Source organism: Eupeodes corollae, chromosome 3 (assembly GCF_945859685.1).
Source record: "Eupeodes corollae chromosome 3, idEupCoro1.1, whole genome shotgun sequence".
In the NCBI taxonomy this organism is placed as follows: Eukaryota; Metazoa; Arthropoda; class Insecta; order Diptera; family Syrphidae; genus Eupeodes; species Eupeodes corollae.
This window is the reverse complement of record NC_079149.1, coordinates 44,837,655-44,849,726: the sequence shown is the minus strand read 5'-3', so window position 1 is coordinate 44,849,726 and position 12,072 is coordinate 44,837,655. Positions and strand designations below refer to the sequence as shown.

The 12,072-nt window shown below is 28.4% G+C and overlaps 1 protein-coding gene across 1 annotated transcript; it reads left to right on the top strand.

Moving 5' to 3' along the window:
* The first annotated feature begins 5,354 nt into the window (after positions 1-5,354).
* Positions 5,355-10,768, top strand: LOC129952087 (U-scoloptoxin(19)-Tl1a). The gene is made up of 3 exons (XM_056064515.1): positions 5,355-5,801; positions 10,143-10,292; positions 10,361-10,768. The coding sequence occupies exons 1-3, from the start codon at positions 5,693-5,695 to the stop codon at positions 10,480-10,482; spliced, it is 381 nt and encodes a 126-aa protein (XP_055920490.1). The 5' UTR covers positions 5,355-5,692; the 3' UTR covers positions 10,483-10,768.
* The last annotated feature ends 1,304 nt before the right edge of the window (positions 10,769-12,072 follow it).

The following is a 12,072-nucleotide window of genomic DNA, read 5'->3' as shown; positions in this document are numbered from 1 at the left end:
AATTTTCGTTTGCCTTAAAATGTATATAATAATTGTAGATGAGTCAAGGGTGGAATTGGCTACGGTGATAGTTGACTATCATATTTTTGATAGTGAAAATTACTATCATTTTCATTCCGTCTGTGTAAGATGACTGGACTTGATCTAATTTTATTAAACAATTTCAGATTCCAATTGTCAAAATACATTGTTGCCATGGTGAAATTTATGTAAACAAAACAACTGATGGCTGCTGTCAAAACAAATATTTCATTTTGAAATAAATTTGGTCGTGGTAAGTAATATTATGTATAAAATTTCCTTACAAAACAAAAATTATTGCTTTTTTTATTTACAGAATATGGAAGAGAAAAAAAAGTAAACTTTGGGGGAGCTGCTAGGCAATCGAAAAACGTCGAGAATAAAAGCCCGGTGACTATTTGCGGCACTGGCCGTTCTTTTATGATTCTCCAGAGTTCCAAACGCTCTTTGTTAAGCGAGGAACCGGAATTCACTATGGCTACTGGTCTGACGACCTTAAGGACGAGGAAGACTTGATCATAGTGCGTAATATCGTTAAAAATGGATGCGTCTTCGAACTCGTCGCAACAATTATGTTCGACGCTTTTGCCTACTACTTGGAGAAAGATATTCCTTTCCATTCAAATACCAGGGTCTGGGAGATATGAAAAAGGCGATAAGTTCATTTGTAGAGGAGAATAAGTATGAAATAAAATCTCTGGTGGAGGTAAAAGTAAACCAAAAAGATAGTCATGGAGAAATTGCAGCCCATCATAACAGCTTCAGTGATCGCTCTGGATGAGTGTGATTTTGGTACGAATCTGGAACAAGGAATTGAGCTTTACTGCTCCGGCCATAAGGACCTATACGAAATCTTTCAGACTATTTACAACTCCGCCCATAAGTTACTCGGACGGCCACAATATATGGTGATTCTGAAGGGATATTTGGCCAGCAGAAGCAATAGTCATAAGCTCAGTATTTTTGATTAAATTTGTTATGAAAGAAGAAAAAAATATTTTAAATAAAATTAATTTGTATTGTAACAGTTTTTTTTGTTGTTAATTCTATGATATATTTTCTACACAATAAGCTTCTCCTTAGTCAATTTTTCAGACCGATGGAAGTAAACAAAGAGGATAGCTGTAGCCAAGCGAGTTTGTAGTTCCTGTTGGTTCATGTCATAAGCCTATTCCACCCGTCCCCAGAACTTCAGTTGAAACAAGAAATGCTAGTGTTACGTTAAAATCAATTTAAGTTGGTTAGAATTTATTTTATTTTCACAAAGAATTTGAGAAGAACAAAACTTTTTACTCACAAATTTTTTCATCAATACAAAATTTGACAGCCGGTGTTAAATAAATTTAAATGTGAAATGAAAACGTGTAAATTTTTGGTGTGAACGATTTTCGGGTTTTCGAAAACTTCTTGCCGAAAACCCGGTTTTGGGTTTGGTGTGAAAATACTATAAGCGTCTGGTAGCTGTATTCGGAATAAACATATTTGTTTGAAAATTACTATCAAATTTCTGTGGTGATATCTTTTAAGGTATCAATTTGACTATCACCTTACATTGATCAAATTCGATTATTTAGATTGTCTTTTTTCAAAAATCACCTTAGCCTATTCCACCCCAGTTAAAATTTCATGAAATTGTATGTATTATTTCTGAACTGAGAATATATTTGAAAATATACACTGTCCATGAAAATTTCACATTTCAAGTCAATATTATTTTTATCATTACTATAAAATCAAAAAATGGAAGAATTTTCTTAGTTTGAAAATTGAAAAGTTTGTAACCTTAACATTATAAAATAAAATAAGGTTAAAATAAATAAAATATAGTAAAGGAAAAGAAATGAAAACAAATATAATAAAATAAAATATTGTATAATAAAATACAAAAAAACAGTAAAATTGAGTTTGACGTGTAAAATAATTTTAAAATTTAAACTACAAATATTTTAAAATAATAGTAATAATAAATTCAAACAAAAAAAAATAAAAACACTTTATATGATACTATTAACTAAACTTTAATATAAATAAAAGAAAATACAATTTTTTAGGACTCAATTTTTATTGCTTAAAATTATTCAGAACCAAATTATGAACAAATATTAACATTACAAATATTTTTCTACTTCTTATATTTTGTAATTTATGATAATTGGTTTCTTCGAATCTATAATTTGCCTTTATGATAATTGTTTGATTCAAGTCGAATAAAAATGCCAATGTTTATGATTTTTGTCTAATAATAAAAAGCGACTTGCTGACCGTGAATTCAAATACATAATCAAACATAATGTAAGTACGTACGTCATATTACATAATAATAACGCTTAAAAACAAGAGCTACATTGTGTAGCTAGCCAACATTATTGCAGTCTTGACTTTTAAACAGCAATAGAAAATGAAAGTTTAAATAATGAAAAGAAAAGTATGCTTATCGTTTTTTTAAATGTCGGATGAGTTTTGTTTTATATTTGTAAATTAATATAATTTTTTATATAGATAAATAAATAAAAAAAAACTAATAAATTAAAGACTGTGAAGAAATAAGTTGCTTTGTGAAAACTCTTGTGCTGGGACTCATATTAGAATAAGCGTAACATCTCCACTGAAATGGTTTATTAACCTTAAGTAGACTGATTTACTCAGTATGAACATTATGTATGTTATTGTTCTCTCCAGATTGTTCTTCCCCTTCCCTTTTCTTTTTTTTTCAAACGAAACCTAATCAGCCTATACATGGCAAAGTATTAAGGTTAAACATTGTAAAGGACTTTTAACATCTTTAGAATTGAACATTAAACAAATTAGCTTCAAAAAATGGAAAGAATTTAAAAAATCTAATCTCAATTTCTAATTGATCAATAAAAAGGTATCTTGCTCTGTTTAAAATAAGCAGAATTTTGTTAACATATATTTCAGATAAGGCCTTGATATTCTATGTAATAACGTAAACCTAACGCAAATTTTTCGTAAACTTTCCTTTCTGTTGAAATGTTGGCAGGATGCCTCAACGACGAGTCACGCCACTAGTCTCATCATCACGGAATTTGGTAACCAACTTTCGCAGAGTTTTTTTTGGTGATAAAACCTTCTTTTTTTAAAAACTTTTACAAAACCATCAAACTGTAACCATGTAAGAATCACTTAAAAAAACACTCTACTGAAAATGAGCACTGTTTGACAGACCAGTATTTCGTTGCAGTACTGACACATTTGTGCATCCTTTCTAAATCAAATACAGAAGATGATAATAAGATTCTTTAAAATCATTTCCATTTCTCTAACAAACACTTTCCTAATACTTGCTCTGTGTCTTTGGCAAAAAAAACCCAAAATACCTTGGCCAACAAATAAAAAATTATACTTAAGTCGACTTAAGAGAACATTTGAAAAAAAAATCTAAAGTCAAACTATCTTAAATTGAGGTGGGTCTATCAAACTCAACTAAATTAAATATATAATTCTTTTCAAATTAAGTCAAAAATTAATGCAGTAAAAGGAAGTAACACTCATTTATTTTTGTCAAACTTCATACGACTGAAACTTGTGCCCCCAGGTATTATCTTCCTTAAGTACAAAATAGACATACTTTGCATAAAGTTAGTCTGACCGTTTGTTGTTCAAGACCGTCCAAGGTCAATGCGCACATAATAGATCATATAATCTTAAAAAAAAACTTTACAAAATTGTCTAATTGATTATAAGATTTTTATTTTCAATAATTGAGATTGATTTTTGTTTTTATAAAAACTTAATGAACATAATACTAATATCATCAGATTAGATCTATCTCAAACTCTTGAAAATATTAAACAAATACATTTGATTTCTCAATTGGAAATCAATCAATATTAATTATAGTTTTCTTATCTCTTCTATGAAAATCCTCATCGGAAATCCGGGGGAGACCCTATTTAACTTAAAACAGATCAGTGCATTCCATAACGTAAGCTACAATACACAAAATAACTGAGAACGTAATTAAAAGGGGCAAAAGATTACTCGTATAATACCTCTCAAGTAGTATCTTAACTTGTTACGTATTGAAAATAATTTGCGCAAGCAAAAATAGAGCTTCATTTATTGCATAATTTTTCATTTTTTTTTAATTTTTTTGTTTTTTAATTTACAATGTCAATGCGCAAATTCTTCAATAACCAGATGTTTTTCAATCACTGTATATGACTGCAGTAAAGATAATGATAAGCTTCTCTCATCATCATCATCTTACAACCATTATTCCCCTATATGATGAATTCCATCACAATATTATATATTCAAGTCTCACGAGAACGACCGCATGACCATTACAATCGTCATCATCGTCATCGGCATGGCTATATTAAAAGTCTGGACAAATAAACAATAAACATAAACAACCAGAGACTTCCTCAGCTTCCACTATCTCATTTTGGTATTCTACCAAGCACCACTGCTTGCAGCTAGCCGCCATGCCTTTCCATTTCCTTCTCAAGCCAGCAGAGTCGTGACTTCTGCGAAAAATGTCTAATTGCTTCAACGCTTTGGTAATGGTTTTTCCTAATTTAAATGTTAGGGGAAGAGTTAATATCGTTGTTAGAGGGTAATTTTTGGACTATAATTAAAATTCAGAATTTTTAACAGAAAAGGTTTTTAAATTAAATATTGTACTCCAGTTTTTGTATACAGATATGTACTAAAAACCAACAAGAAAAAACTTACAAAGAAGGTTGTGACCTCATCAATAAGTTTACTTTTTTAGCTATAATTCAAATCATATAAAATTAGATGATGTATGATGTACATTACCCGTGGCTTGATGGTTAGTGCGTTGGACTGTCATGCTATATGTCTTGGGTGCAATTCCAGCCTGTGTCATCTAAAGTTTTCTTCACAGGCACTATTTTTTTGCGAGGAATCGACAAATTATCCGAGAGTAATTCTTGTCATGAAAAGTGCTTTCTTAAATTAGCCGTTCGGATTCGGCTTAAAACTGTAGATCCCTTTCATCCCTGACAACAGTACTCGCACACAGGAATGGTTGAGAGTTGTAAGTCACTAGGCCCTAGTTCTCAACGGACTCTTGCGCTACTTAATTTTTGTTTTGTGATGTACATTGTGCTCCATATTCCCCTATTTGAATTATAGTTTGCCAAACAATTGTACAATGTTTTGTTTCTTGTTTTTTGTTTTTTATTTTTTAATTGTTATTATTGTTGCTTGTGATTCTTCAAATGATTTTGTTAGTTTTGGTTGATTTTATTTGAATAATTTTTGTATTTGTATCGTTTTGCTGTCCATATACCGTCAATCGCGCAAACAGTCTTGATTTTGAAGCGAAAGTGAAGTGCGGCGAATACATCTAGTTATTTGGCGCGGAATCAGAATTGAAATCATAATCGAAAAGCCCGCTGGGATTTTTGTACTTGTTGTTTTGTTTTTTTGCTTCATTTCGTTATTTATTTTTATTTTTGTTTTTGTAAATAAAATTTATTAATTGAAACTTTGCTTAAAAGGAATCACTCTGGAATTTAGAACACTCAGTTGAGAACGATCTAGTGAAGTGTTAACAGTTAACTTGGGGACTTAAATAAAGAGTGAAAATAAAAATTATCTGCAAAATAATAATAGACAATCAAAACAAAAAAATCACATAAACAATTTTCACCACAAAATAAAATAAAACAAAACAATGACCAAGTCTAAGACAGCTTTAACAATTTTTGTACTCGCATTTACGATTATCAATGGAGTATTAGCACAGAACACGGACGAAAATGAGGTTCTGTACGATACCCAAAGTAAGTTTAAAATATACAAAGTGTGATGGTCTTGAACTAGAGGCCTTATGAAATTTGAAATGTGAAGGAGAATTTGTGTTGTTGAACTTATCTTATGTGAAATTTAGAAATATTAAATAAGTTAGATTTGTTTAAACTTGAACATTCATCGAATCAAAATTTTCTTTTTAATCAATTTGAACTTGGGAACCTTTCGTCAATGAAAATAAAAATAAGTGTTAGTGATGTATGCGAACAAAATTATTATGCAATATTTAATGTTAATTGTGAATTCTTCTAGTTTTAAATTTGATTGTATTCAAAATATTGTTTTCGTTGGAAATGTTTTTCAACAATTCTATATGTAAGCCGCAATGCATGTTTATGAACGTTTGAACTTTTTCTTATGCAAAATGATAAAGATGTACACATTGTAATTTATTTATTGATTGGAAATTTGTCATTAAGTCAAAACAAGTGTGTTATGATTTTTGTTTGAAATGATACCTACTGTTGTTGAAAATAAAAGTGATTATTTTCTTAATCTTGGAAATATAATAACAAAATATTATATTTTTCGTTGACTATGAATTTATAGAAGAAATGTTCTTTATTTTGTTCGTTTATAAATATTCCTTGCTTAAAAGCTTAGTTCTTGGGGCAAAGATATAAGACTTTCGAGAAATATTTATGAGGGTTTTTGAATTTATAGACAATTCAGGACCTTTTCTTGTTAAGCGACAAACGTTTCTTGTTTATGACAAAACTAAAAATCTGATAATTCTGTTTAAGAAACAAATCGTATTTTGTTTAATTTTTTGATTTTCCACAATATCAAATGTTAAGTATCGGGACTCACGAGTGTCAAATAAAGTTAAAAAACGATGTTTTTTTTTCAAATAAAAAAAAATAAATTTTGAAGTACAGAATAGTGGAAATAGAAAATTATGGTTTAACTTATCCTCTACTGATATAACATATAGTAATAAATGTTTGTATTCAGATGAAAAACAAAAATTATTGATTATAACTTGTTGTACAGAATGAAAAAAATTAAATCAGGACCGAAATCAAAATGTATGTACAGTTTATTATTTTAAAAAAAAACTGTGATGTGTCCACACTGATAACTTCCTTTGGTGCCCTTAAAAATTTCTAAATGATATTTTGAAAGTTTGAATGACTACTTACTTAAGGTGGCGCTACAGGCCTGTGTGAACTAGAACCTCACCCAACAAACTTCTGCATCTAGCTCGATCCCCAGCTATTATTCTCCAGTTTCGAGCTCCATATTGGGTGATGTCCCTTTTTTGAATGACTATTTCGAGTAATATTGTTTTGAAGTTTAATAGTTCCTGATTTGTTAAATTATTTTGTTTTTAATCCTTGCACAAATCGTGTGCAGTTCTTAATTTTTTTAAAAACTTTTTATTTAAGTTTTCCGATGTTTGTAATTTAAAAAAAAACGTGCTCATGTATCCAATAAGTCCCTTTAAAGATATTTTCTGTATTTTAAGATATAAAATATACCTGCAAAAATGTTTGTTTTCAAAAATGTAAAAGCCATTTTATTTCTCAAAAAAAATTAATTTGTCAAATTTTGTATTTGAAAATCGTTAGAGCGTTTTTTTTAAATTAATGTTGATAGTTTGTTTTAATTTGAGTTTTTAAACATGTTTAATATGCAGTTATTAAGAGCCTATAAATCTTCGTCGTTTTATTAAAACTCCCTTAGTCCATTTTGTGTGTGTTTGAGATAATTGCATTAAAAGTTTTAAATCACCATGCAAATGAATAGATTTTGGGAGTTTTAATTCTTTATAATTTAAAAATGATGCATCGTTAAGCTTAGGGAGTTTTGAAAAAATATAAATTTTGTCATTTGCATGAACTTAGTATATTTTTTTCATTTTTGCGGAAAATGGACTTAGGGAGTTTTCATAGAACGAAAACGAAATATTCGTTTTATAACGAAATAATGACATTTTTGAACCTCAAATATTATTGAAAGAGTATAAGAGCTTGTTCAAAAAATTATTCAAATCGGTTGATCAGTTTTTGAAATAAATTAATTTACAAAATAATTCCATATATTGTACAGTGAGAAATTGCCAACAAAACGATCTGCAGTAGCCGGATTTTTGTATTTTTGTATTTTTGTCAAAATTTGAGAAGAAAAGCCTATGTGTAGGAGTTGGTTTAACAGATAATACATTATTGTCTGTTTATTTTCATGTTTGTGTACAAAAACTATAGTTTTGTTTCAATCAAATTACAAACAAAAATATGAACATTGAGTATATTCTTATATGGTGCTGAACTAATCATTTCTTCATTGTTTAACACGAATGAAACTATCTCATTTGCACTTCACACATCGAAAACATCGAAACACCATTTGCATTTGCTGTCATACTTAATCATTTTTAAATCTTACACCGAAAAGATTTATTTAATCTAAACTAAGATAAACCTTTGGTGGAAATATAGCAAAACTAAATTATCTTTTCTATTGTTTCAATTGCAAAATAAGCAAAATAAAATAAACAGTAACAGATTGATTTTTTCCCCAATGGAAAACACATGATTTCAAATGCACAAGTACTCAACGAACACAGCCATCGAGATACAAATGCATTAACAATCGTACCAACATATGAAAACGAAATCACATAAGATTTGAGACTCGCATAAATATCAAAAACCCATCCATAGTCAGATTCTACTCTATTATCGGTGTTATTGATACTATGGATAATGTTTTTGTTATTTGTGTAAAATCCTCCTATACTATGGATAAATTTTCCAACAAAACACTGGTATAATTACATTTTTTTTATATCCAAAGAAGTCAAATTAAAAAAACTAAATGCAAATCTATCGGCTCGTTTTTGTTTTACAGTTTATTTTAGCCTTAAAAGATGAGAAAAACGTTTAGCGCGCATCGGCTTTAAATCTTGAATTGTAAGTTAAAAGTCAATTGACCCAATGGTTAAGGAGGTAGCATCGTAATATTATGTTTGATTAGAATCTCGTCTTTGAACTTTTTTACGAATGGTAAACTTCTCACATAGATCCTATAAGTAGCAAATAAAAATAATTTTAATCGTTTTAGACATTTTTGAGACATGGACTTTTGTTTTGAGTATTTCAAAAATCTTATTAGAAAAGAAAAAGTTCTTAGAAAAAAAATCGTCAATGATACTAGCAAAATAAAAATTAAAAATTGCTTATTCTCATCTTAGGGAATGAGGATTTTTGTCATTTTTTTTAAATTAATGTAAATGTTTTTCTTTTATTAAAAATACAATAGTCGATGATTTGAATTTATAAATGATACTTAAGTCCTAGCTGATTATTATTTAATTAAAATTTAAATCATTATAAATCTAGTAAACAACTTTATTTTGCACCCTAAGCAAATTGAAGAAAGATCATATGGAAGATATTTATACTGTTCTATCAATGTCGATGCAAAAAATCACCAAGTATTTTTTTTAAATGAAAAGTATGATCAACTCTTAGAAATGATTAAGTTTGGAAATTGTTTTATTTGTTTAAATATAAAAAAGATTTGTCAGAAAAAAATAACTAAATTAAAACTAACTTTATATTTTGATTAAACAAATTTTTTTTTCTTAAATTCTATAATTTTAAAACAATTTATTTCTCAACCCTAAATACTAGTATTTTCAACTTATCCAAATTTACTCTAAGATAAAAGCCTTTAAACTTGTAAGTCACATGTTTGATCATAAGTCATTTTAATTAATTTATAAACGTAAAATATTTAAAGGGATTTATGATTTTGGATATGCGTAATAGATTAACAGATTGACTTAAACCACCACATTTTTTTGTATATATCAGACATTATTTTACATGCATACTTTCCTGGAAAAAAAAATAAGTCAGTTATACATTAGTTCGATACATGTACAAATTCCGCGAGGCAATTTAATCCATTTTTATTCATATTTGGAAACGTGGGCCTAAGGCATTTAAACCATTACAAAAAGTATATGCTTGTAAATACGAGTAATAGAGTCATTTATTTTTTTAAATTTTATTATATCCCCATGGGTGCTTTATTGCATTTATTGTTATTGTTGATGTATCAAACAAATGTTGAATGACCATTTTTTGTTTTTTTTTTTATTGTTTACATATTACAACTTCCAAATTAAGGAGTTTAAAAAGTTAATAATTAAGAATTATTATTTTTGATTTATGTACAATTATTTAAAAACTATAATTAGTACTTTTGAATTTCGTACAATAGTAAAATTAAATTATTAAACATATTTTGTTATTAAATTATTAAACAAATTACATGTAATTGTTCTTTATTTGTAATTACAGTGGTCCAAGGTGTGAAAGTGTATCGCAATGACAGAGAATGCGCAATGCTTGGCGGTCTATGCGTACATAGAAGTGATTGCTTGGAAACATCATCAAAATCTGGACTTTGCCCAACAAATAAATACTTAGGTGTTGAATGCTGCTATGAATGTAAGAATTTAAGATTTATCCAGTAGAAAAATCAAAATTAAAAATTAAACTAAACATAATTTTTAAAGTACCAGTAAGGCCAGCACCTTGTCACCAACATATGGGCGATTGTAAAGACAGATGCCCAGCAAAACTTGTAAGGCCTGGAACTGATTGTAAGGATGGACAATTTTGCTGCGCTTTAATTTAAGACTTTTATATAGCAAACACAAAAAAAAACACACAAGGATGAGTCTATAAGAACAAGAAATGTTTCTATTTTTATTTTTGTATAAAGTTTAAAAATTTAAAGGTTTTTTTCTTTATAACTAAAAAACTTACAACAAATATTTTGTAAATGGAGACTTGCTAGCTTGTTTATATTGTTGATGATGACTGTAGTTTAAGAAAAGCCCTATTCTATTTATAATAATATGTACTATATTCTAATGTCTGTGAATAAAATTTGTTTTAAGTTTTATTTAATTGTATAATAATTTAATGTTGTTTATTATTTTTAACTTAAAAAAGAGAATATTAATTCAGTGCTAGAATTTCAAGTATCAATTATTGCTTGATAGTAGATACTTTTTTAAATCCAGTTTTCTGACTAAAATAAATAAGATGGCGCAACAGTCTGAAGAGAACCAGGGCCTGGTGACTTACAACAGCTCTCAACCATTCCTGTGTGCGAGTAATTGCAGGGATTTTTCTAATTAATTTACTAAAAAGTGAATTAATAATTCCACATTTTCTTAATATCCACAAAAATCTTCATTATTCCAAGTTATTGGCTACTTGAATTTAAAAAGTGTATAATGATCAACTATCAGTAAGTTGATAGCTGACATTCGCAAATATGAAAATTATATACCCTATTTCTGTGGCAAGCGAAATATTTCCACGTTATCTGTATATACAAAATAAAAGTTTCTTATAAGAAACTTCATTTTAATGAAATTCTATGTATGGGTAGTTGTCAGTTTTGAAACTGCCATCTTCTGGAATTTGACAGGTGAAACTACGCAATTTAAAAAAATGTAAAGATACACGTTTCAACAAAGCATTGACATTTTTAAAATTTACTACAAAAGTTTTACAGTTTTGTAGCAACAGTTCCCAATTTTGCAAGAAAAGTTTCCTGATCGTTTCAGTTCTTAAAGATATTTAATCACAACAGTATTCGGAAATCCTGTGATTTAAAACCTATCAACTTTTTTCTGTGAGGCTACGTAAAAGATAAGAAATGGAAAAATTATAAATTCTAAAATATTTAATTAACATCTCTCCATAAACTCTTAAATTGTTAAATTCTTGGAACTCAAAACAATCGAAATATTATTATTAATATGATTTTTCATAGCATAGCATTTTTATTGATTAATTTTAAGTCGAACCAGGCTTCAAGACTCTTTCAATTATGATTCATTCCAGTCTTTTTTGGTTTTTACTGGGAGTCATATCTTGCAAGAACTAGATCTAGCAGGGACGCGAACATCTGCTAGTGATGGTAGTATGGAACCAACGATAAGCATGTGACAACTAATTTAATATTGTGCATCAGTTTCCTCTATACGAGTAATCCTAATATATTGACAGTGTCTAATTGAATTCGCAATAAAAACATAATTCAATTAAAAATAATATCAAAGTTTTGACATTTTTATCAAACTATTTTTTTACCAGTAAGCGTGTGTGTTCATGGGCTGTAGATTGTTTTTGGTAGCCCACGCGTGCTTTAGCTCATATAAACAAAAATCAAGGTTTATTTAAATTTATTTATAATTAAAAACAAAAAATC